This window comes from Lagopus leucura, unplaced genomic scaffold, assembly GCF_019238085.1.
Source record: "Lagopus leucura isolate 7727_CA_CO unplaced genomic scaffold, USGS_WTPT01 Super-Scaffold_100002, whole genome shotgun sequence".
Lineage (NCBI taxonomy): Eukaryota > Metazoa > Chordata > Aves > Galliformes > Phasianidae > Lagopus > Lagopus leucura.
In genome coordinates, this window is record NW_024962263.1 from 11,832,340 (window position 1) to 11,860,234 (window position 27,895).

The 27,895-nt window shown below is 40.2% G+C and overlaps 1 protein-coding gene across 2 annotated transcripts in view; it reads right to left on the reverse strand.

The window, feature by feature from the left end:
• GMDS (GDP-mannose 4,6-dehydratase) overlaps positions 1-27,895 on the reverse strand; it is a 388,807-nt gene that overhangs the window by 57,124 nt on the left and 303,788 nt on the right. For both annotated transcript variants that reach the window (XM_042869259.1, XM_042869258.1), the window contains exons 8-9: positions 23,893-24,011; positions 15,027-15,123 (exon numbers count right to left, since the gene is read on the reverse strand). In XM_042869259.1, coding sequence (XP_042725193.1) covers positions 15,027-15,123; positions 23,893-24,011 — 216 coding nt within the window. The remainder of the gene's footprint in view (positions 1-15,026; positions 15,124-23,892; positions 24,012-27,895) is intronic.

The window sequence follows — 27,895 nt, forward strand, 5'->3', positions numbered from 1 at the left end:
ACATGTATGTGCACAGCACATGCATCTTATCAAGAATGAGTACCAAATCGGGTTCTGTTTCTGTGTTATCAATATCAGGGGATCAAAAATATTGGACCCACTCTTTCATTTTTGCATGGTAAGCACAAGGTAGGATTCTTGAGGCTTTTTAAAAGACATCTTCCAGAATCTTTCTTCCAGAAGGATTGAGAAGGAGTTGTGTTTAGCTAGTTGTATAGCAAAAGCTGAGAGAGCAGAAGGTATTGGGGACCAGTGGGACTTGGGGTAGGGGCAGGCAGAAATAGGGAAAGTACAAAAGAGGTCAGGGAAAGCCCAAGCAATCCTGGAATTGGGGAATTTCAGTCCTGGGTCAATGGTATAATATTTCTTTAAAATAAACAAAAAACCAAAAACAAATAACAACAACAAAAATCCATCAAAACAAAAACAAAACAAAACCCAAACAAATAAAACCTGTGTAAAGATGTAATGAATAAATACATTTCAAAAGGTAGAAGTGAGTGATAACAGGCAATTGTGGGGAAGGAAGAAGGAAAATACTGGAATAACTAGTGGCCATACAATGAGATGGTTTAGATGAGATTAGATGATCATGGTACAGTGACTTAAAATGGAAAGATAGGGCAAGAAATCAATATCAAGACAATGTATTTCAAGAGGGATGAATAGTCCCTCTATGCAGAAGAACATGTTGAGAAGAAACAGGGTAGGAGACAATGTCTAACATTTTTTTTCCCTAATTCAGGTTGTATTTGTAAAAGTTTGCTTATGAGCTGATAGAGGAGATCATGGCCTTATGTCAGATACTCTCATTTTCTTTGGATCTTCTTTAAGCTGCAGGCACACACACAAGACCTTAATAAATATGTGTCAGTACAAATAGGTAAGTCTGCAACTGCAGACCATTAATTTGAAATGCTAATGCAAAGAAGGAAGGGCTTAACATTTCAGGGCAGGCTTCCACTGATTCACCAAACAGTGGAAAGTACTAATGTGAAAACAGAGCAAAATGTTTGAAGGTGGTATCCAAGGAGTTTCCACTAAGAGGATGAGTTCCTGGGGTCTAAAGACTCTGAAATGCTGTCCTGTTATCCAGCCAGTGAAGAAGGTTTGCTTACTTCAGCCTTCACATGCAGATGGAAGTCTGCATTTATGGGTCAGAACTTTAATAGATGCAGTAAGCAGGATCCCAAAGACATTCCTCTAAACTAAAGCAAGATATATCTGTGATCATTGCAAGTCTCTAAAGACATCTGCCGTCAGCAAGGATCTTCCTGTTCTACTTCTGCTGAAACCCTGGACCAGAAGATCTTTGCCAGCAAAAAAAGTTCACAATCCGAGGCCATGCTGCACATTGCTGAGCTAGACAATGACATGAAGCCTTAATGCTACTGTGACAGACAAGCATTTCAGATGAGCTAATTTAACTTGCATGCTTTCTTTACTCAACACAGCTCATTAGCTCAAGCTGCATGCATGCATTCTTCAGATGTGAAGCAGGGCACAACAGATACAGGGCACGAAGAGGATACAACAACACAAACCAACAGTGCTCACCACGATGCACAATAAGTTATAACATATTAGTAGTATTATGATTTTTGTGGACATCAAAGAAAAGTTTTCAGGAGGGATTTGAGGATACATAGCAAGAAGTCTGTTTGCTTTCTTTGAGTCAACAATCAGTGGGATGTTTTGGAGAAGGGGTGAAAAAGAAGCAGCAAACCAGCAGAAGGCTTTTAAGCTCCCCCTCCCCAAGGCATCACCTTATTAGGGAAAAGTACAATGAATTTGGGGGATGAGAACAGACAATATCTGGGACATGAGCAAACCATTTTGTCAGCATGCCTGGAATTCAGCTTAGCCATCTTTATATTCATGCTTACGGCCATGTGAACATGCAAGGTCACTTCCATGATATTTAGTGTGAGCGTTTCAGTTCAGGTCTATGAGAGTTCTATCAGGCTTGAGACCTTATGTATAAAGCAGCTGAAACATATTCAGTTTGACAGAAAAGCAACACAGGAAGAGTCTATCAAAAAAAGTGTATTAGTTCTTTTCACAGTGTGAAGCTTAACTGTACAAGTGTTTCTGGAAATGTTTAATAGAACAAATGTCTATTAAAAAAAAAAAAGACAAAGACACAGGCACAGCTGATGTAAATGTCTTCCCCCCCTTTTAATAACCATTTTTATATTGCCTAAATCCCTAAAGTCAGTGTCTGGACTCTGTCTGGAGGCTTCCCAAAAATCACTGCTTGTCAACACCCCTTCCACAGAAATGAGTCTGTTTACCTCCACCAGTGCACTGTCAAGTTGTCTCATCCCATTTGCATTACAGTCCAAACTGGTGTTCTTACAGAAAAGTCTAACCCTCCCTTTTCTTATCCAGCTCTTTCTCTAATATGTCTATAGCCTACATTAAAACAATTTATATAAAATGAAGGCCTGTTTTCAACATGCATCTCTACAGAGATTACTATAAATGTTTAGATGGTACTGATATGGAGGAGGTCAAAATTTGGCCAGTCGATATCAATGAATGAAAGGGAAACATAAAAATAATAATTGGATATTCACACATTTGGAATCCTGAACAAAAATGAACATTTTCCCACATAGGAATGTGCTAAAAAGTTCCTTCCTCCATTTCAACAATACCTTTAAGGTTTTTGGAAGAGAGACACAGGTATGATACATTTCCCAGATTGTGCCAATGTCTGGAATTGTCCTTGCCTGATTACACAGGGCCTCTGAGAAAGTCTACACATCACCAAATGTATGTGAGTAGCTGAAAGGAGTATATCAGCATCTTGTGAAGTTCTGCTCATAGACAACTGCAAACAGCATCATGCTGAGTTCCTGGTATTAAAAAAACAGCGCTGGAAGACCTGATGGACAACTTCCTGAAGCTTTACAGATTAAACACAGTCAGCAACAAGGGGAAAATTGACAAACTAAGGCTGTATTTACTTCTAATGTGTTTATCCTGTTCTGTCTCTAGCAGTCACTGGCGATCTAACCACTGGGCATACCTGTTCAGCAAACCCCTTCCACTCACCGCTTTGACAGCTCCTGTGAAAAGGAACAGTGAATCCCACTGCTTTGCCCCATCTCTGCATTGTCCTTCTCACCCAAGTCCCTTGTAACTTACACGTTAACTTATGTATGGCCCTTGTAACAGAAATACGAATGGCAGATGTGCGGTTCCAGTGCTGTTGTAAAACTTTCCAGTCAGTTGTCTACGTGTCAATGTACAAAATACTCATTTGATGAATTCTGGCACATAACTGTTGATCCTTGCAAAAATCTCGGCAAGCACATCAGCTGCCACCTCTCACACACCTGTGCACGTGGCGGGCTCCTCCCAGAGTTTTCTCCCCTGGCTCTCGTCCTTAACATCTGCTTCTCCTGCAAGCAATTCCCGAGCTGAGCAGCTGCTAGACATAGTGCTTGCATCCAGTCACAGCAAGCTATGGTACCAAGGGTATCAAAGATTACTGTTCCAGGCATTAGTCCGGAGTAGGAAATCCTTCATGGAGCCATATTTTAGAACTTAATTAAGCCCTTTTTTAAAAAAACAACTCCATCCAGCAGCTAAGCCAAAGTAAAACTAATTGTGGTTGCTAATACTAGAAAGCAAAAATAAGAATATTTCTTGTGAGCATTCTGGCACACAAAGTGCCTGTCATCCATCACCAGCTCCCTTTGGCTGTTCTTCGAGTGCACATAAGTCTTCACTGTTGTGAATCTCTACTATAGTGAATAATGTGCTTTCCTGCATTTTCACTCCCACGTCCAGCTTTCCCTTGCTTTCTCTATGCCACACAGCTTTGGAGTTATGATACAGGTGGGTGGCTTACCTTTAGGGCTAATCAGATCCTAATCATGCCAACTTTTTGTTTACAGTGCCTGAGCTGCCTGTCTGTTTCAGATTCACTTGATCAGTCAAGATTCTTTTTTTTTTTTTAATTTGAAGCTCAGGAGACTTGCAAAAAGTCTCTGACAAATACATGAAATGCAGAGATTGAAATGCAGAGATACCTCACAGAGCACCTTAGGAAGGAGACACAGAAAGAAAAGTAATGAAAAACCAAAATACTACCTGGGATAGTCATCTGCGAGCCCTTTAAGCCAGCTGTGTGAGGATAAAAGACTGTTAACCATAAAGCACTAGCACTACAGAAGCACTGTTTAGGGTGAGGAGTGAATGTCACAACATCTGATGAGTGGTGATGCTGAACTGTAAGGAGAGGCCCCCCAGAGGCTTTGTTTCACAGAACAAACTTGGTCATATCACTCTCACCTGAGCTTTTCTTAAAACCTCACATTTCTTCTGCTTCCTATTTCACCTTCATAACCAACCTTTTAATCTCCCCCAACGCATGGAAAGAGAAACTTGGATCAAGAAGGAAATGCTGCCAAAGATTAGAGGCTTAGGAATTTACAACTGTTATCAAAGGGAAAACTATAGTGGGAGCCAATTGCTTTAGTCAGAAGCCTTTGTTATTGTAAAGAAGCTTTAATATACATGCTTTTGCTTTCTAAATCGGAAGGTGGAAGTGTAGTGTTTTATGGGTCACTCAGAAGAAAAAATAAAAACAAAAGCAATTCAACTCCTAGTCACCCAATCTAGCAATTTGTAAAACTGAAGTCTGCAAAGCACTCGATAGCAGATGTAGTGAATTATAAACATGAACTTGTCAGAGATTACTGTTAAAAAGAAAAAAGAAAAAAAAAAAAAAAAAGAGCAGGCAGGCGTCCTATGTTAAAACACATTTTTTGTTTTCATTATCGTTAATCCACCTTTCCCCTTACAGCTATTCGATATGAAGCATGACTGTGGAGTAGCGCCAGTTCAGCAGCGTGGATGAAGGGAAAAGAGCTTTCAAAAATTACGGATCAAGGTTCCGAGAAGAAAATTTCATTTAAAAAGACATTTCTGTTCAGCAGTCGAGCAATCTGTTTCAGATTTCAATGTCTATCTGTAGCACTGAGGTTTCTGTGTCATTGCACATGGAAAGAGCTGACGACGAATGGTGCTGTCATACTCTGTTCCTAACCACAACCCAGCAGATAAAGTCTGAAGTCACAAGTCAGCTGTGAGCTCTACCAATACTATTAAAATGCACTGCCAAGGCTGGAAGGAAGAAATTTAAATGAAGCCTGGTTAGATGTTTCAAAGGGATGAGTGACTGATCCTGTTTTATGTCATGCCAGGCAATACCAGTAGTTTAAACACTAGCTCTGTCAAGGGAGAAATAGATGTATTATTGTCTGTGAATTATTAAAATTGACTTCACCTACTCACCTTCAGACTCTTCTGTCTGAAAGGAAAAAAAAACACAAGCAAAAAAAGTCTTGCAGGGGAGGCATACACTCTTAATCTATTACTAATGTCTCCTTGAATCCTGTTAATATTTTTCATATTGTCTGCTTTGGTGAGCTCAGACTCTATATGTGAGGAATGAGCAAAAATTCCAGCTAATCCTAGGCATAAAGCTTTTTAATGTTTAAGTCCCTCCCGCCTTGCAGATAAATACTGTCTCCTGTTTCACCCATCCAGCTGGGGTATCAGACAATCTGGGGAGCATCCAAGATGGGCACGAAGATCTGTTTCCTGGTTCATGCTAACTACAGTAGATACTTGTGCCAAAAAGTTCATTTACTAGCATTTTATTCAACAACAAAATTTAAAAGGTTGCTTAGACCCACCAGGCTCAGTTTCCCCTGCAACTCAGCCACACAAGCTATTCTTAAACACTAGAGAAGTATTAAGAATGATAGAAATAGAACAGTTAGGGTTGGAAGGGATCTGTAAGATCATCTACTTCCAACCCCCTGCTATAGGCAAGGACACCTCTCACTAGACCAGGTTGCTCAAAGCCCCATCCAGCCTGGCCTTGAACACCTCCAGGGAGGGGGCAGGAATATTTAAAGGAGGGGGAGATATTTAAAAGTAATACAGAATGTAAAATCCTTCAAGTTTTGACAAGGGCAACATCATCACTACAGGTTTTTAATATGGAACAAGACAAGAGGATAGGGAAGGTGGTTCAGCACTGATTAGCATCATCATCACAGGGTGGCAACAGTAACAGAGGTCCCACCTTGTCATGCCTCCATCACAAAGTTGTTAATTTACAAATGATGACTCCAAAAGTGACGGAGGGGAAAAGTGAAGGTTTGTTTATTTTGTAAACAACCAGCTTCAAGCCTCCACTTTCTGCCAACCATTTGCTCCTCTGAGAGAAACTGCTAATAGCGAAGGAAATAGAAGAGTCTAAACAAAAACTTCATGTGGATTTTTTGTGAGAGACAGATGACCTCTAGGATCTATATGAAACAAGCCCGATTACTTTCAGAAAAAAGTACTTTCCTTGAATATTAAGTTTGCATTAGAAATAACTGAAAACCTGTTTTTTCCTCCCCTCCCCTTGCTTCCCCTCCCCTCCCAATCTAGGCATTTGGATTAGATGATCTTAGAAGTCTTTTCCAACCTCAGTGATTCTGTGATTTTATGTTAACAACTTCAGCAACAAGAAAGCAATGGTGACACACATTCTATAGGAGGTGGAACGGGATATTGGGAATTGGTAGCTTGAAGAACCATCCTTCAAACAGACAAAACTATCATATGCCGCAGCATATCCAGGCTGGGGACAGCTATGCTGACTGGAAGACAATATTGAAAAGGCTGATGTCAAGACATCTGCTGACTCAAACTTAGCAGAAGCTATTTTACGGCACTAAAGTCATCTTGTGGCTTCTTGGATGAAACACACTAGAAGTCTGTGGCTGTTCTCTTCCTTTGTGCACCCACTCACCCATAAAATGAAACAGCATACAGCAGGCAAGCTCTTGAAAATGCTGGAGAAATTGGAGAGAAAGGAGTCTAATTCACATTTGCTGGAGGAAACCTCACCTCTGTCTCATATCCGCTGTATTCAAAAGCCATTTTTATTGTCATATAAATCATGTCATTTATGGTGCTGTGCTGCCACTCTAAAACCATTGCAAATGTGTTGGCAGAGCATACTTAGAAGGTTACAACACGGTGGGAACCACAGTCGCAATGTCAGCAGTATTATTAACATATTGCTTGACTTTTACTTTTAAAATCCCATTGTAAAATAACATAAAATGCTTCTTACAGGGAGACAGATCTTCAGACATGCTTCCACTTCTGCATGCCAACAAGCAACCAGGTCTGTATGTGACCTCAATCACCTCTGACATCAAGGTCTTTGGAAAGCCCTGGTGGGAACAGATTTCTGCTGAGTCCTCCACCAGACCTCGAGTCTCACCCACAACACTGGGCACTCCAAAACGTGGTCTGAACCATAGTTTAGCTCTTTGGAGCATCTAGCTTCACACAAGAAATGGGGAAGGGCTGTAGGTAAAAGGCTGCAGGTAGTGGGAACCAGTGCTGGGATGGAATATTCAGCAGCTGTGACAAATGTGTCTTTGGTGCTGCCTGAGCCTGGACTTCTGCTGTGACTTTTGTCGGTTCCAGGCTTTCTCCCACCTCTGTGACTTCCCTTCAGGGGCTCTGCATTTCCCACCACAGCTGCTGGAGCACAGGGAGTGTTTGTGTGAGACAGGCATGGGATAGGCGGTGATAAGAAAACAAGGCAAGACAACAGACAGAGATAAAAAGGGGGAGGAGGAGGCCAAATGGCAGTCCAAGAGAAGGGGGAGGCAAAGGGATAAGAGGTGAGATAAAGAGAGACTTTCTGTGCATGAATAAGCATGAATAAGTGAAGAGGTGGTATTAAGACCCCCTACTGTCAGAAAGGCAAAGAAGAATTACAGGCAGGAAACACCATTGCAGGAGCAGTTGATTGAAACTAAATGAACTTGGTCTCATTCCTTCTTGCCTGCAAAGCCATCCTAAGAGAATCTGGCTAAAGAAAGTATTTCAGTACCTGAGTTTTGTGCTCATGGACCATGGGGTAGGCAAACAAGAATAATCATCTGGCACTTCCCTAGTTCCCACAACCATTTGGTCTGACCATCTTAGTTCCCATCACAGATGAGTTGCTTTACTTCACATTAAGATGCAGCAACGCACGTAAGCATGCCCATAGCTCCAAGTATGGAAACTATCCCTATTATGTATTCATGCCCTTGAAGTGAAGCACTTGCTTGGATGCTTGGCTGAATCAGGACCTAATTAAGGACTAAACAGCCTTCTATCCTCATTCACCTCTCCCTCAGTCTTAATCCTCCAGTCAACTAAGTTTAATTTAAAAATCTGTTTTCGGGAGTTGAGCCTGGATCTGTCACATCCAAGATTGCCACTAATTGCTATGTGTCAGCATCATTTAGAAAAATGAGCAATGAATTAAAACCACCAACCCTTCTGCCTGGATGACAGCTTTATCTTTGCGCAAGCTTTTCAATGGGATTGCAATCTCTTCACCTACCCACAGTGGAAAATTGCTTTGCCCAAAGTCAGTCACAGATTTCATTTTCATTTCTTCAGTCCAGTATTTCTGAAGAAAAACTACAGATCTTGTAAATGCACATATGGCACAGCAGTCAGAGTGCAAAGCCATTCCAACTCAGACCCCAGGAGGTAAAGTCACCCTCTTCCCCTGGCTACTCTTGCGGGATAGTTGTGGCATTAGGAGATCAGAGAGCAGACTCAGAGACACGCTGTTGTTCTCAGGAAGATCATTGAAGATGTGAAGGTCACAGATGACACATGGCTGGCTTCAAAACCTCAGGAATGACAGCAGGGAAAGAGGTGGTGAAGGAAGAGGGGGAACAGAGCCAGCTGTAGAAGTTGCCAGAGAAATATTTAGTTGGAGGCACAGCAGAGGAGGAGCAGGATGACGCAAAGAGAAGCAACTGAGTAAAGGACTGCAAAGAGAAGTGTCCAGAGGGATTCCTTTACTGGATGCGGCTGTTTAATACTGATGTAATGAGCTAGTTATGAAGTGAAAAGTCAGAAATGTGTGTGGGAGCATTGGAGGGGAGTATCAGAGGTAGCTGCTCCCAAAAGAAAGGAGGTACAGTAGGGCTCCTGCTAGCTCTTTGCAAGGAATTAAACAGGTAAGCAAGCAAGGCTGGACACAAATCCAATTAGGTTCTCAGATGACCTACTGAGGGGAAAACCTGAGAGCAAAAGTGATCCTCCTGTCTTTCAAGGCACTGCTAACAAAAGCAAAGTCAGGATGAGACAAAGAAGTAGTGTGATTCCCATGAAGAATGCCTTCACCAAAGATGGCAGCTTCTGTGCCAAGCACAGTGCCGCCAGCTCTCCCCTAATGCCCTCATATAGCACAGCCCATCTCCCCTGCCATACTTGTGGGCCACAAGCAGAAATGCAGCAATACTACTTTCTACTTCTTTCTCATGCTCGTTGAGAAGCATTTGAAGTATGTTAAGTGCTTAGTGCCTTGGAGAGGCCACACAGAGAGAAGTTCTTATTAATCATTATTTTACTTGGCTGAATTTGACGTGTGTTTTCAGAGATACCTCTGAAAGGCCTGGTACATAAGGCCTGTAGCTAAAGCCAAAAAAAAAAAAAAAAAAATCTACCATGGGCTTTATTAGCAGGAGAGACAAAGAAAAGGAAGAGCGTAGCAAAGGAACACGGAGATAATGTTGAGTCTGAAGCAAGGAATGATATAAGTATTTTGACTGACATAGCAGCAAAGCCAGCTTGGAGGAGAATTAAGGACATCAGAGGTAATCATTTACCAAGGCAGTAGTTTTCAGACGTTGACATGCATTTTCATAGCAAGAAAAAAAGAACAACCAAATGCAAGAGAAGACTGTCAGAGTTATGGCAACTAGCAACTCCTTCACCTGGCTGCTGAGGAAAATAGACAGGAAAACCATCTGAAGATTATTCTTCCTTGAATACTCCCACTTCATTTTTGTGAGTATTAATACAGGCCACATATTGACTCAGATGAGCATAAAGATCCTTGAGGAAGGGAAGCACATGTTTCCTCATATGAACATCTGAACAGTTTACAGGCACGGCTGCTCTGAAGTCAAGAGTAGGAAATGAAGCTGTATGGAAACTGAAGTGGAAGCGTGTGGCAGTAAGAGCTTTGTGATCATGGTTTCATCCTAAATGAGATCCTAAATGCTCTTCACGGCAGAAACACTCAGATGGAGCTCAGAAATGTTTTTGACTTTAAGAAAGCTGACTTTGGGAAAATGTGATATGCCCCAAGGAATTTTTTTACTGGAATCCTGTGAAACATGGGAAACATGGAGCTGAATTTTTTAAAAACATCTAAGAGACTGAAATTTAAAGCTGTTCTGCTTAATTCCGAAGAGAAAAAAAGGGCAACTGGGGCCAACTGTAGTTAAGTAAAGATATAAAGTTTAGCACAAGCAATACAGAGAGAACCTGGCAAATTTCTTTTTACGGGAACTTCTGTAGATATTTGGATACGACAAGCCATCCTTTGAGAAGTAAGCAACCTGGTATGGAGGGATATGGAACTTCTTAGAAGTTAGAGCAGTTTGAAAGATACAATCCCAAGAGGACAAAGCATCCTTGGACATTTTGCTGCTAAGAATTTTTCTGCTGAGCATTGCATGGAGTTTCATTTATATCAGTGCTAAGAAGGACTGGGAGAAAAATGCTTAATTGCTTAGGGCATATAACAAAAGGAAGAAGTTAGCATACTCGTTTTTCTTTGAAGAATAATAATAAGAGGCCATATGAATGCTTAAACATTTGCATCACATTGTGACAGAGCTTCTAGGACTTGCATAAAGGAAGGAAATTTGCATTGATGTATGTACATCCTCAGAATTACAGCCATGTCAGTCCATAACAATCATGATGAATGAATATAAGCTACAGCCCTCACCCTAAGAAAGCTGTAGGACACATACAGAAACAGGTGGGAAAGGAGGAGAAAGATTCCCTGTAACACCAGCAAAGAATTAGATACAGATTAAAAACCCAACACTTTCATATCATTGAAGGTTTCTTGGAACATTTTTTTCCCTTAAAAAAATTAAGGTAGAATTAATTAAATTCCTAACTGAGATATGTACATCTTAAATTCTCTGATAACAAGATGCACCGTTGAGACATGGGGTTGATCTTCATTGTAGAAGTAAAGGGCAAAAAAATGAAACAGACACCAGTAAAAATTTTTAGCTCACTATCTGCCATATCAAAATACTAGAAGCAATTTTACTAAAGCATGTCAACATACTTAAATTCATTAGAAGTGATGACTGGAATTCTTGGAGAGAAATACCTGCTTGACCATCACACTTGAATTCTTCAAGTATCATTTTCCTGTTGCTCATTTTGAGATCATTTTTTTGTTGTTTTTTTTCCTCCCAATATATGTAAGTAAGATGGAAGAAAGAACAGCAAGTTAACACTAATTATCTTGCTGAAAGATAAGAAAAACTAAAGACAGGCTCAAGTTCTCTAGAAATCACCCAACTTCAGGGACTGAGAGATGGGATGCTTCCAGCACGCTGTGCTGCAGGGTTGCTTGTTTCCAACTGAATTGGATGGCTCACAGAATTTCATAATTTCATTAAATTTTTTTTTTTTGCTTTTTATGCAAAGCAAGAAGGTTATTTGACTCCAAGTATAGACTCCAGTTGCCTACCTGCTATTTGAGTATTCTGATTGCAATAAAATCATAAAAGTTTGGTGAGGTGATTTTTGAAGGATCTAAATTTTACAGGTGAGTAAACTGTAGTGACATCTATACATATCAAAAGCAGCAAATGAATGTAAGGTACAGCCTTCTCAGCCACGTGCTAAATACACCTATGAAATACATGAAAAAATCTTTCACACTACATCAGCTTAGTATGTAAAGCGAGCTGGTGATGAAGCTCCTGTGAAAACTGCTGATTCTAAGAAAGGCAAAGTAAACATCTTTTCCCACGCCATGCAGCAGTTTATAGTCTCCAAATTCAGTTGGAAAAGAAAAGCCAAAAAGAATACTGTTAGGAATATGATTCAGGCTGAAAGAAATGACAGCAATAGGTTTGTAGTCAGAAAGAAAGAAGAAATGAAAGAGAGAGAAAGGCATTAGAGGAATTAACAGGAAGAATTCCCAAGGCCAGTAAATATCAGGGGCTACAAAGCAGTCAAAAGCAGAGTGAAGAGATTTAGAGTCAAGCCATTCAAAGGGTCTACTTAGTTTGACCAGAAGACAGTCTCACATTTCAAGGTTTCCTCTTCGGTACAGCTAAGCTTTTCAATGGGAGGCCTTGACCCCAGGGATCGCTAACTAAGAAAACAAATATGTTTTCAAATGAATGTATTGGCACTGTCAGAACTGACTGTATACAAGATTAAATGATATTTATTTTCACTTTCCAGAATACTGCATTAAATTTTAGAGAGACAGACAGAAACGTTTCCAAATAAGACATGAGAATCTAAGCATCAGATTTTCTGCATCAGCTAGGATTCAACAGCAGAATTCCTGTTAACTGATCTGGCTAAGCCTCCCATGAAAATGTCAACCTGAGGCTTTCTTGACTTCTGTAGTCTTGCTGAGGATAGTGGGAAGGGACACGTGCTGTCAGTCCATTTTGGCTCTCTCATGGCATTTACTTTGTTTCTGGGAACGGATTAGATTTGGATCTGGCATTTTGGATTTGCGCTGCCGTGTCTCCCTGACTGAAATAGAGAGGTTTGCTTTCTTCTGATAAAGAACAGAAATAATTCTGTAATGTATATTAAAAAGGGAGAAGAAAGCTACTCTGGATAGCCATCCTGAGATTGTCTACATTTTCCTATGTAAAAACTTGGTTCCAAGAGGTAGATGCCAGGCTAATTGCCAAGAACCATGGCACTCAAACCAACAGCTGCAAGTCCTGGAACAGCCCTGCTCCACTCTTCCATGTGGATGAAACAGGCTCAAGAACTACTTAGCTCTGAATCTTACCACCTTTGAGAAACTTGCATACTTTAGGGTCTAGGCTGGACTTTCTTTGTATCAAGTAAATTAAATGAAAGTTATAAGCAGATTGAATATCTCCACTGCTTCCCATGGGAGAAATATTGCCAAAGAAATCTCTCTTCAGAAGGTACATGATTGACAACACTGTTCAAGAAATGTGGTCAGCATACAATCATAAAGAACTGTTCAGAAACCAGTCTGTTGTTGCCAGTCAAGAATAACCCTTATTTTTCAGTCTCTTTAGATGTTTTTTAAAGAATTCAGCTCCATGTTTCCCATGTTTCACAGGATTCCAGTAAAAAAGACATAATGAGGATTTCATAGTTGGTGTCCCTTCTCCTTCATGTCATACATCAGTAGTCTTGCCTAAACTACCTGAACACACATGCCTTGCAGTTTCTGACTACGTAGATACTACAGATTTAATTTATGTAAGAAGTGAAATAAAACGCTGTAAATCCGAACAGGTTAAGCTGGCTTGGAACTAAACCAAAGATACACCAACAAATAACAATTCTGTATCCTCCAACAAGCTCATCACAACTTCTGATAGATTCTGCTTTGTCTCTATTCACATAGGAATTTGCCAACAGCTCATCTGCATATTCCTCAAGACAAAGATACTTCAAAAATCATTTTTGTGCTTCTTATCCTTTCTTGTGTTCATGTGTGGACCCATTAGCAATTGCACAAGCATTCCTGAAGAACCTCTGTTACGTACTGTCCCAAAATGGACAAGCATGAGCTTGCGAGCTGAATGTAAAATCCGAAAATTGTGTCCCAAAAACAGACCAATAAAGACAAATAGAAGACTGTAGGCAACTCTATTTCAGCAGAAGTATGAGGATGTGAATAAGGTGGAACTACGGTGAGGGCTCCAGAACAGCTACCAGTGGATACTGAAGCAAAGGTACCTGTCAGTATGACAAAGCAGGAAAGTGGCTCTCACAAAGCACAGACTTGTTGGGTCAAGTGTCCTTTTCCTGTTTGGCAAGTCCTTTTGTCTTTGTGTCCTTATCGTCCTGATACCTTAGCAAAGTGCAGAATGATGGACAGCTCTTAACAACATACTAGGTTTTAATTTTGGTACACGAACCAAGCCCTTCTCTGCACAGCACTGAAGTCTCTACTCCCATCTGAATTCCCTCTTCAGAACCCAAGTCCACTTCAATGCATGCAGCTCCCCAATCCCTCCTTGCAACCTGTCTCAAGACAAACATGCTTGGCACACTCTATCACAGAGCTGAAGCCAGCACTTTCAAACAGGCTGACTGACAGGCGATGCTGCATCAGCACCGGCAGGGCCAATGTCCGATCCCCAGAAGAGCAGAACATCCTCTCCTGGGCACACCCGCACCACTCAATCAGGGCCACTGTGTCCAGAAACCAGGCTCCATCCTGTTCAAGTTTACCACCATCCTGCTCAAGTTTGCAGAACACTTTTTTTTCTCTCCTAGGAGCCTCAGTGGGTAATTGGAGCACACCTATCAGACTTCACTGAGGCACTCCTAGGGGTGAAGATGTCTTCGGTGAATGAGGGTTTACTAAATAGGACCCCACAAAATACTCAAGAAAGCAAAACACAAAAGGATGCCTGCACTTCTGTGCTGAGCTCATTGCCAAGATTTAAGCTGAGCAGTGCATAAACACTGGATGGAACTGAGACATTGTCATGAAGACCGGAAGGAGGAATTTCAAAAATCAAACCAATTAGTGCCCTCCTTCTTCTGCTTTCCCATCTGGTAGCCAGAGGAGAGCTGACCACATATGAATTCGGGACCAAAAGAAACAAGAAGTTGTTCTGCACTTTGTTTTGTTTCCCACGGGTGACATCACCCTGCTAAGCCTCCCCTCTGCCACTCAGAGAGGGTGACAGAAGCAGAGCAGCATGTCTGGCAGGGCAGCCAGACTGCTGCCTCTTGCAGTGCTGCTTGCTCCCAGGTAGCTGGCGTTGAGGGGGCCAGCAAGCAGGCTAATTTAGAGCTCTAAAAGCTAGCAGTAGGAGTGCAATTAAGCCGTTTTCACAGACTGCTGGCCAAATGCAGCAATTTATTGGCTGAGTGATTGGATTATTCATTTGCAAAGCTAAGAGAGGGCATTTTCTTACCACTTCAGTTGGTCTGTAGTACTTGTGATTGACTGTCACATGAATCTTGCCAGTCTCTTTGCATCGCCCAACTTCATTTTCATTCTTTCCTTCCCACCTGTAAAGAAGATAAACATTTAATCAACCCATAATTACTTTAGTGCTCTGATCTTACCAACATTTGGCCTGCTTTCATTTACTTGAGGCTGGTGTCAATTCTCCCTGCAGGACAGTATAAACTCATTAGCTACAGGAACAAAGGCAGAGTTTAGACTTGAATGTAGCAACAATGGCTTTTGAAGTCTCTTTGTTTTGGTTTTTGAATCAGTGGAAGGTCTAAAATACAGGACTTCCAAATTAAACACATAATGCGAAGGGAAAATAAAACTTCCCAATTTCAGAACGTTTCATGTATCTTCAAATAAATATGACAGTGAACCTTTTCATTTGTGGATTGGTTCAAAGTTGTTTAAAATGGTTCTTAAAATATTTTTAATTCTCGTATTTTGGCCAGCAGTTTCAGGAACACCTTAATCTGTTAATTTTGTGGAAGAGAAGCTCTGTTTGAATAGCATTAAGCTGCATAATCTAATTTTTGTCTAACCAGGAAAAGCAAAACAAAAACAATTCTTGAATTTTCAGTCTTAGCTCAACACGGCGCTCCAAATGCATGTACCGTAAACAGTACTCAATACCTGTGAGATTACAGTCAGCTCCTTTGTCTAAATTATTTTCATATGTGTTGAACAGCCTGAAACTTGCTGTAATTTATGAGATCTGGTTGCATACTGGGCTATTTGGGTAGCAGCTGTTCTGGGCAAAAATTTTGGGCAGCCAAAGAGGCACGGTTTGATGGGTGAGTGGCTCTGCCTTTGAAGGGGCAGACTGAAGCCAGGAAGCGTGAGGACAATGCTCCCTCCCAAAACAAATGTTTTGGATGAAACATTTAGGAACATACACTGATATCTCAAAACCAATTCACTGAATGTACAGAATGCAGAGTTATGACTGAAGCCCTATCCTCAGCCTCTGAATATACCATGGGACTCTGAGCCAGCCCAGCACAAAAACACTGATGAAATTCTTTACATTTTGTATTCAAGTAAAATATACATAATATGATTCAGCACTGTGATTTAGACTATTTAGCTTCAGTCACCATCAATGACAGACAATTGCCCCTTGCCTTTCTCTTATTAACTGTGCCACCAGTCCTTGGGATTTTGTCACAGATTTGATTTTCCTTTGTTCCCCTGCCCTCTCCTCCAGGCTCCCAGAAGAATTTAATTCTTTGACAATTTCAGCCTTCATTTTTGAGTTTCTAGCCCTAAGGGCCATGGAGGAGAGTTTGCAAATGTGACCTCTGTGTACCCATGAAGGTTAAAATACCAAAAGGCAGAAGGAAATACCAAATATGCATTATCACTAGTTTTTAAATCATTTCAGATCAAAACCCCATTTTTTTTAAAGCAAAACTCATGCCTTTTGGCTGTCAAGCAAAGCCTGTAGGATGATTGCAAACACTTAATATCAAAATAATTTCCAATAGATAATAGCCACGGTAAAGTTGGCTGTAGATAGTCTTGGCATGACACTAAAGATGATTTATAATTTAATTTTTATTTCTTTCTCTTTCACCATTGCTTTTTTGAAGCCTGCACTGTAAAGTTTCCATTCAGAAGCCAAAACTAACATTAGTCCCTCCCTTTAAAGGGCAGAGGGTAAAAATGTGCAGGACTCAAATGAGCTTAATAGAAAACCAACCGCCACCAGTAAAACAACAGGAAGTGCTTAGATCAGGAGACATCAGTTGCTGTTGGAGGTCACTGAGCAGAGAACTTCATTTAACACCCAACAGTCTCCAGAAGGCTCAACCGAGCCAGTAAAGACTCATTTACTGTCACTATCAAAGTTATATAACAATAGAAATAACTTCAGAAGAAAACTCCACCCATTTTGTTCAGCCCAGCAATGTGAAAAGTTCACAGGGAAAAAAGTGCTTCTCATTGTGAACAAAGTAGAACTCGATAGCAACACTTTTAATTACTCCTGGCACCTCTATGCTCACAGCTGGGACACCATACTGCTGATAAAAGGGATAACGCTGAGCCAACCTGACACCAGGAGCAAGGCATCCAGTTAGTTGAGCAGTTCCCCCCTCTCCTCTTCTAAGAAAAGGGGAAAAAAAACACCAACACATCCCTTAATTTGTAGCCAAGTTGCAGTCAGAATTATTGTCTGGCAAATGTAATGCCAGACTATTCTGAAGCACGAGTGAGGTCGAAGAGGCATGGGGAATCCTCACATTGTTGTGGTTTTAGATAGATCCAACCACATGGACTACTGAGTTGTCTGCTCCAAGTGGGCAAGAAAACAGCCTTGTGTACTTTGGGAGAAATGCAATGGGGCCAGAATTAAAGGATGTTTGTCTCATCAGGGCTGTGCTAAATTCAAGGAGATTGGGGAGCAGATCCCAGCTGGTGGTGGAGCCCAGAGCTTTCAGGCAGCTGTAGGCTTTTGACAGAAGGTTGGTCCTGGAGCCTGAAGGCAATGAGCCTCTACAGCAAGACCGTTGCCAGCCCACTGCTGGGGGGCTGCACACCAATCAGCAGCCACATAAGTTTCCATAGAATTCAAGAACTTTTGCACTCTGGATTTCCATTAAATTTAAAGCTAATTTTGTATCTGCAAATCACTATTGCTATAATACTTTTCATCAGCTGTAATGTATGTTCCCTTCCCTCTTTGACTGTGAAGATGTCAATTATTTTCCATTTCTTATTACTATTTTGTAAGACATCAAGCTTCAAGCTATAAAAACATCCATGGGTACAGAGGATCTCCTGAGGATGAGGAGTTGAGATACTTGAATGGGGTGTGAGGAGAGAAAGGAGTCACCAGGGGAGTCCTGATAATCAGGGGGTGAAAGAATAGCACCACAAAGGACCAAGTGGTCCAAATGGCTGTAACTGAATAGCAAACAAGGCAAAGTGTGGATATTTTTGAGGTGGGCAAGAAATCAACTATAAGTGAAACCTTCCACAGAAGCATAGACACTCAACTCACATATGCATTTTTTTTTTCATCCCCTCGCTTAACCTTTATGGAGGGGTAAAGAACTAACAGAACTTCAGGAAATATTGCAAATCATTATCCCAAACTGTTTACGGGAAAAAAATCCTATCATATACTCCTTAAAAATCAGAAAGTGTATTACTAGAAAACATTTTCATATTTGAAATATTGCTTAAAATTTTTAGGAAGATTTTGCTTACTCTCCAAAGCTAATGTAGGTATCACTTGTGTAGACTTCAGAGATTTGTGACCTGACTGCCAATACACATGATTAGCCAGAGCAGTTCATCTGTCTTGATGCTTTATAAACAGCAAAACTGGCATCATACAACAGACCATGGATGTCTTATCTTGCAAGTAATTTCTTGTAGGGAGATTTTAAGCATGACTCATAGTATGCTCCTTTGCTACCACCTCAAACTTAGATACAACAAAACATTTAAGGATTCAGCGATTGCTTAGCCACTCCCTTGTGCTTGGGTCAAAAGAATAAGCATGGTACCACACAGGGAAGCACTCACACATTTGCTCAAGAGCTGTGATGAATCAGGCCTTCAAATTCTTCACTAAAGGAACACAACTAAAACAATACAACTGTTAGTATTAAACTTCCAGCGTTGCCAAGCTCAACTTGCAAAAACCTAAATCATGACTCCCCACATTCTGCCACTTTAATAGAGAATATATGTTACGTGGCCTTTTTTTTTTTCTTTTTTTTTTTTTCTGATTTCATTTTTTTTTTTTTCAGTCTGCTGGAAATCTTTTCAAGCTGAAAAATGTGAAAGTTGGTGATAATGTTTCCTTTCAAGAAGGTTTTTGTTCACAGGAAAATGTTTTCTAAAAGAATACTAATGCTTCTGTGTAAATCAAAACATGCTGGGAAGAAAAGCTGAAGTTTCAAATAAGTTATGCTATTGACAACTTGCAAGAAAAATGTATTAATAAAATTGAAGGATGAAGCTTTGACACCTTCAGAAGGAAAAGATTTTGTATTTTCTTTCAGAACGGCTTTTAAAATTCTTTTTACATTAGTCTTTCTTTAATAGAAAAGTACAAAAGGAACAAAACATTCCTGCTGATCTGAAATCAGGCATTTTTCTAAACTGCATTTGTGAGAATTATTTTCATCCCATTTGGAGAAAAGATATGGAATTTCTTACAGAATACCACACTTAATTCTCACCCTGTCTCCCCACAAGAGAAACTCTCACACCTCAGGATGTAGGAAATCAGATAATTAAATTGTTACCATCTTCAAATCTGAGCACTGGAACAGTTAGTAGATGTGCCAACAGATAAAAGCTTGTATCAATAGGAAAGTAAATTAGTCAGCTCAGCTGGAAGAGTTAATCCTCTGGCTGCATTGGGTTAAATGCTACACAATGCCATATTTTCTACTGTGAGGACAGCAAGAAAAGTGGTTCTGTCATGTGAGGACCTTGTTTGTGGGTCCACTCAGGCCAGCATTCTTCACTGGCCTGGCTGGGCTCCTTTCCCCTATCACTGCTCGAAATGTCTCTAATTTACTTTTGAGATTCTGCTCCCTTCTTCCCCATCTGAGCACTGTAAAATACAATGCACATCACCGGTCAGACAGCAGTGTTTGGTGGGCAAAAGGCAGACTGGAGGACAGCAGTTGCTTTGATGAAGGCTTTTGATGGCTCGTCTTCCACCATGACGAGCACACTGTCGGCTTTCCATTCTTTTTGCACTATTTCAAACCTCGTGTATTTCTGCCACCATATGTTCCATTTTAAGGTTGGAAAAAAAGAGAAAGAAAATCCCCTTCTCCCTCAGTTCATCTTTTGCTGCTGCTGCTAGTAGTTCACCTCATTAGACCTTACAGCTAATCTGCAAACTTCTCCTTTTTGGGGTGATCTTTTTAAAAGAAGACCAACTGGTAAGCCAAGATAAAATTCGTGTTTAGAGCCAAGTGACTGGCATAAAATATTCATTTTTCATGAATTAATTTTGATCCTGGAAGCAACGAATACTTCTGTAACAAATGTGCACGTATTTTTATATTCATAAAAAACACAATAAATCTTTCCAGTGCTCAAACTTTTTTTTTCCCCCCACATTGCAGACAGCAGCCTTTGTAGCATTCTGCAAAGAACTACGAGCGCTCTAGTGGTTTCGGGCTATCTTTGCAATCCTGTTCTAATTTAATAAGATTAATGACAGAAAATTAGTCAAGACAAGCATTTGCCTGTTTCATTTACCCTGCTGTAGTTCAAATTATAGGCGGGAAGTGTTTCCCCCAAGTACTACTTAATTAGTAATAAGTAGCAGGGAAAGTAAAAGAAAAAAAGTGTAATCCTTACAGGGGGGAAATATTTGTAGCTCTGAGGCTTTCCTGTTAGTACAAAGGACTGGATTTGAATGATACTGAGGATTATATAAATATAATTTTAAATTTCTCCCTTGAAAAATGATGTTAGAAGAAGAAAAAATACAGTGTAAGATAAACCTCAGTGTATACTTCAGAGTCAATTTCAGAGGGCAATCAGTCAGTCTTACTGCAGCTGTACATTTCATTACTCAAAAAATACGGTAAAGTTTCTCATCTCTCATTTTGGTGAAAAGATACGGTCCTGACATAAGCTAACGATTGATTATGACACAGTATTATGCTATCTTTCTGGAAACACTTTTCAGGCTGCCCTGGATGTTCAGTTGTAGAAGCTAATGGGAATTGTTTGGAAGACAAAAAAACCTTAAAAATATATATTTTTAGTTAGTTGATGTGGCAAGTAGGAATGGTTTTCTTCCTGTTCTCTATAGCAGTATTAAGATTTGACAGCTAAGATGCAACACTTTCTGCTAAAGAACAAAGTAGGGAAGGTTAAGAGCCCCTTCACACATGCCTAGTGTTTTCAGGTTATGGGCTCTGCCAATTGCTGCTTACCCTTTCATTGATTTTGGTTATTTGCTCCATCATTCTGAAAAGTGCATTTTGATGTTAAAGGTATAGGAATATTGTGAAGCTGTGCCATCACTTACAACAGTGAAAAAGGCTGATAGAAACTGCCTAGGTAAGTTTTGGGGATTGAAACCAACCAACCAAACAAAAAACGCACACAAAAACAACCAACCACCCTGAAACAGCACAACCAAATTTTCAGGAAGGGCGATAAGAGGAACGGAGCCATGCCTGTATGTTCATTTAGAACTCTGGTGCACTGTTCTTAGGTGCCTCATCATAAATTGCAAGGAAACAAATCAGTGGGATTCACCAGTGGGGACCCACGACACTAAATGGAGGACTTTGCTGCCAGCTATTCCCTGAAGAAGTTGTAGGAAGATATATTCAAACTGGAGGAGGTGGGAGTAGAAAGCCCCTGGGGGTTTCAAGGAATGTGAGGTTACCAGCTGTCCAGCCAAGAGGACAGCGAAGGTAAGGAGTGCATGCATGCCTTCTGTAAAAGCACGGACTGCACTGATACCTACACAAATGATGTGTGGTTTTTAATAAACTTCCCAAGTGCTCAAAAATGCTTTAACATTTGGTGCAATTTGAAAGATGAATGATGGCTACAGGATGAGTAGCAGGTCAGCTGTGACACTATCCCACCCCAGGAGCACAGAGAATGAACAGCTGGCTTATTTGGCTAGGCTAAAATGACCAGATTTACATTGGTCTCAAAATAATCAGCAACAAAATTATTACTGGCACCTAAAATGTCCCCTCAGTCCCCATGTGTACAGCTATTTACACACCACCCATGAATGACTTAAGAAGTTGATAATATATTACAGTAAGAAATACTTCAAACGAACTGTGGTGATTAGCAGTCAAAGTTCCATTTTTAAAGTGATTAGACACTTAGGCTCCAAAAAATTGACGTCCATAGATTGTGGGTTCTCATGCAACTTGGAAAATTACTTTTATTAATTTAAAAAATATATATATGTGAATAAGCCCTTGTATACACAGAATACCTGCCCTACCTCATCAGCTGCAGTAATACTGCACAGTTTCCCCAAGAGTGAAACTTAGGACTGATTAATTCAGTCCAAACACTGAATCTACTAATCACCACTATGAATGATATGCAGCCCACCGCATGAAACTGTATGTGAGTAAAAAATCAGTAAAGAGTGTGTTAGGACCAGCTAAATCTAAAATAAGCCTTTAGGATCCTCTATAATAGAAGCTGTTCATAAATACTTTCACTTGTATTTGAGTAGTTAGGTTTTTTTTTTTAAATTTTTTATTTTGTTTTCTCATGGGTTTCCTTCCTGAAAGGCATATGCTGATTTGTCATCTTTGGTACATGCTGAGATTTCTCTGGCCAAATACAGAGCAAGGAACTTAATTTTAAACTAATAGTTAAATGTATTGGCATAAAAAGAAACTGTGGTGATGAAAATATCTGCAAAAAAGATATTCAGCTAGGCACTGATGGCCAGCTATGTACTAATGGCACTGATAAGCTTCAGTTTCTTATTTTATGTAATAATAATAATAACAACAATAAACTGGTTACACAAATATTAATTCTTAAATAAATACTAAAAAATTAATTAAACATTGGACAGGCAATTCTTGATATCACAAGAATTCTTATTTAAATAGAGTAAGTGCACATATATTATATTAATTTCAATGCTTGTTAGGGAGAATTAGCTTACAAATGCAAGAGGCAAAAATACAGAAGAAGGGGAAAAAGAAGAAAGGGAAAGCATACTAGAATTCTGCTACCCTTTTGTCCTGTTAAACCTCACTACTACTGTTGAGGAATACGGGACAATGTGTGATCATAAAGGGACATCTCACAGTAAAGGGTTGTTAAAAATATCAAGATAAACTTTTTCCCAAAATTGAGCTTTTGGGCTAGAAATTCTACTCATACAGTCTTTCCCTCTATCAAAGGTTTTTTGTTTTTTTTTTTTTCCTGGAAGTTGATGCCAAAAATTGAAAACAGACTAAAAAGTCATTGAGGAGAAAATGTTATTACCTCCCCAGCCACACACTGGCTGTTCAAATAATATTGTATCTATCTGTGCACTTCTGCATATTTATTGAATTTGTCAAGTTTTTGTTCCCAAGTAAAACTTATTGGCCCTGTCAAAAGTTCACCAGCTGCACAAGTGACTTTGATGGCCTGAGGAACAGCCCTGGCGCTAGCGTCATGGAAGAGCCTGTGGCTTTCCTCTCCCTTTTCCAGCTGAGATTGGTATGTTGATGCATGGGGCCCAGAGAAGATACAGAAGGAGGGAAATTGAAAAAATAATAAACAATAAAAATATAAATTACGGAAAGCGCTCACCAAGCCATCCTGATTTTATTATATGGCCTTGAGAAGGAATTTTGTCTTTTCAATCAAACTATGTGGAATATGCATTGTAAACATTCTGTACCCACTGCTCAACATTTTTATGGCTTGGTAGGGGCAGAGCTAATAGGAATGCAGAGTGAGCTGCTACATAACCCTTGTTGTATGGCTGCAGCGTGGAAGGACTGGCATCAGCAGGTGACACCTGCAGAGAGTAAGAGCAGAACTGTGGAGATATCTGGGGTGTGGGGACACAAAATGAAGAACTGGGCAGACACAAGAAGGGAAATGTATGAACAGAACATGAAGATTCAGAAATAAAAAGGAAGATATACCCTCCTACAGTTTTTTCTCATTATCAGCACTGGATATACCCACTGTGGCAGGCGTTTATGTCTTGGAAACTCTCATGTTACAGAAGTAGAATGTGAGAGGAAAAAAAGAAGTGTACAGAAACAATGCTCTGTAACTCACGCGATGCAAAAAAGCTCCAAAAGTTCAGCCTGTGGCTACTATCTCATGTTCATACTTACACAATGGTTTTTCCAATGTGCTTAAATGACTTCTCCACAAATTCACGGACACTATGGACCTCCCCAGTGGCAATAACAAAGTCCTCTGGCTCATCCGTTTGCAGCATCAGCCACATGGCCTGCGGGAAAACAAACAGATTCAGTGCAAATGTAAGTGGCCTCTTTGGTACATGATATTATATTGCTGCATTTTTGATTTGAAGATAACACACACACGCACGCTCCCAGCTTGGGAAATTAGCACTTTCCTAATTTGGCAGCTATTAACCAGTTCAGTGCAACTTTGAAAAGAGTTCAATTATTTCTTATTACGGAAAACAATGCTATATTTGATTTTCAATTTGTTTCACAGCAGGGATTTTTTCAGGGGAGACTTTAATATGTTTACTTTTGAACTCTGAGGCTTGCTTTAGCGCTTAAGAGCATGGATTCATTTACTTAAAACACTGCAGGCATTGAGACAGATATGGCGGAAGAGAACAAAGTTTTATAATGTTTCCATCCAAAGCGCTGTTGTCTGTCACAGAATGATGCCAAACACTGAATCACGACAGGAGTCCTTCCGCTTCTTTTTTGTTCTGCCTTGTTTGTTTTGGCTAAATAGGGATTTTAATTACAAATAAGTAATTAGAAAAGTATCTAAGAATAGTCAACACTGTATTTTTACCACATTAGCCTGTTTTGCCTGCTGAATATGTGTTGAATATAACATATTATGGGACTGCAACAGAAAATTTTTCTTCTGACAGAAGAATACGAACAATACAGATAGAACAATAAGACAACGGTTAACTCTTCTCTTTCAGAGAACCTTTTGGAGAGTGACAAAGATCACAATGGCTTTTGAAGCACAACTTCACGTGTTCACCAACACAGGATTTTTCAGGGAGATCTTTACTTCCCATGACTGTCTCTCTCCCACAGACACACAGATGAGCACCACTGTTTAGATGGCCAGCTAAATCAACATGAAAGCAGGCAAGCAGATGGAAAAAGTGGTACACAAGGACACATGTGGCTTGTCTGAGGTGTCACAACAGGTACATTTCGGTTTTCTGACACTGCTCTAACCATTAGATGACTGCCTAGGACCTGTAGGCGGACAGAATAATTATTACTTCAGATCAATCAAAATGATCTAAACATTTCATTTCCTTTAGAAAGGAAAAGGGAATACCTGTACGGCATGATCCTCATTTAATAAATAACCAGAAGAGGAAAACAAAATAATTCAACTTTCTTGCCATATGGTAAAAAGGACTGTCATCTTCTCACAGTGTAATCCACAACGCTATTTGCACTGACCTTTTCACATCAGCTTTAAAGAAAACAACTTTAGTAGGTCCCTTGACGGTAGTGGATACTCTGCAAATCAGATTAATAAAAGCTTTGGGACAGCTCAGTTTCTCTTTGTAAATACCACCTGAAATACTCAATTCTGCCCCCCACCCCTCAATAAATCAAGTATAGCAAGGCAACGCATTCCACTTCAATGGTTCTATTTGCAAGTCATTTTTCTTCCCAGTTATTATTTTATGCATCTCCCAAAGTTTTGACAAGATTTTATTAACATGTTCCTTTTGAACCTTTCTGCTTTTTGAATGTGCAGGGCAGGACGGGTTTTGAGCAACTGCTGTGTAAGTCCTTGACATTAATTGTGCTTCAGGGATATGACCTGCTGGGCAGGACAATGGCAGCAACTTTATTTTTCCTTTCCAGGGCTGAACATCCTCGCCAATGACGCAGAAATACCCGACTGGCTGATGAAACTCCTCTGGTGGGGAGGAGATGTCTTAACTCGTATCTCTCCTATTAGCTTTCTTGGAACATTGGGGTTTCCCTGCTGATCTGAGAGGTCGTGCTAAATCGCCAACGCCTGTTTCTTCATGACTGGACGAACTTGTGAGATTCGCAGTGGTAACAAGATTATAGGAAGGCAAAAGGAATATTTTAAATACGTAATTGGCAGTTCTGGTTCTGCTACCCTAGTCCCTGATTTCACAGACCGGTTTATATTAAGCAGCCTGGAAAACAACGAAGCTTCCTTGTATGCAAAGGCACTGTTTGGGTGAATAAGGATTTCCAGGACAAACAGTCAGAGTCAACATTTATAGTGGTTCTCCTCCTGAGTTTACGGGATGTTTGCTGTGCATAATGAATTCAAGATCTGCTCCTTTATTTTTGCTGAGAATGTACACAGCACAACTGTAACAACCAAACCTCACTTATCGATAAGAAAAATTCCCCCCACCTGAAATACCACGTAGGACCTAATATACCAAACTGGCACAAAGACATCTTATTTAGAATGCACTTCCATAAAACAGTATGTGTAAGGAAAAGGATGGGACTTTTGATAACATTTGTCTATACTTCTGCTTTTAAACACCTTCATATTGTAATTCATTGGACGCAGTTTTAGTACAGGTGCTTCTGCTGAGACATTCTACAATCCAGTGAGTACTTCAAATATTTGATGTTAATTTTGTCTAACAATACTAAATGGCATTGGAACCTTGCCCCTTTTTACTCAAACACGCGCAATGCATTGAAGGAGACAGCTACAAAACAGAAACCGAAAAACAGCCTCTGACAATGGGTCCTGCCAGGTTTCATGCATTCAGATGTATCAACTCTTGTCTCCAATTCAAATAGCAAGCAATCACTGTCCTAGAAAAAAAACTTGCACTGCAGGGCCAGCTTAGCAACGATCAAATACAGATACAGTTGCTAAAAGCAATTTTTGCTTCTTTTCCTACCAGGAAAGAATGTTTAGATTAATGATTAATTGAGAATCTATCGCTGCTGGTTCTTTTTATTTTTTCTGGCACTCATAACTGTTGGCACTTAGAATTACCTCAGTCAAAATCAGGTATGAAAGAAATGAATGTGCTTAAAATCACAAAGCAAGCGATAGTTCTGTTTGCTTTGAGGAAGGCAACCAAATGCTGTTGCTTTGAATGGGCCTGCATGAACACTTTGTAAAAAACGGAAAGACAAGTTAAAGGATCGGAATATTTTTGATCAAACTCTGCATTCAAATCTTATTTTCCACAGGTAGAGCCTGTGTAACCAATGAGAAACTCGTGTGCAAGCAGTAGCCGTACATTTTCCCTACAGTAAGTGCCAGGAATGTGCTTCCCCCCCATCAGACTAATAAAGGCCCTTGACCTATCAATTCCTAGGCATTTCCTCCAGGAGTTCATATTGTACCAGACTCCAGGCTGAGAATGAGAGGAAAGGGGGAGATACAGCTCCAGGTTTATTTGTCATTACTGAATGGCTTACTGGTTTTAACAGAGGGGAAAAGCTTTGTTTAAATTTCCACTGAAAGTAATTAATGGTTATTGACTGGTAAATGAAGAACAGGTGACACTCTGAATTAGAAGATAAATGATCTCATGTTCTAGCGTGATAATGGGTTAGTAATTGCTACAAAACCTCAGCCTAGCGCGTCCCATCATAATGCTAGATCATGTCCAGAACACAAAGGACTCTGTGTGAGAGGTATTCAGCCGTTCACCTCCTTATACAGCTGCGGAGTGATTTGGTCCATTTATTCTCTGATGGACTGCACGGCTGAGGCAAAAGTTCACCCATTCTCACCTTCCTGTTCACATGCTGAACCACATGACCCATGACATGGCTGAACTGGGATAAAAACACTGCCCAGCTTTGGCTCTTGGCTATCTTTTAACCACCACAAGGTAGGATATTTTTGGAATTTTTGTGGTGCAGAAATGGAAAATCATGGATTTTCCTGTATTTCTCTGTGAAGGCTTTTCTGGATGGGCTGATGGCAAGTCAAGAAGTGTTGCCATTCTGGCCTTAATTGTCAGCTTCGCTCAGTTAACAAAATGCGGGCAAAGGCTGAAAAAAGGAGAAAATTACGATGGAAGCAATTCAGGCTTTGGATCTCTTAAAATGATACTGTTCCTTTAATGGCAAATGTAGCAAAACATATTTTTCATATTTGAACTCTTCTTGGCTCTGGTCTAGTGAC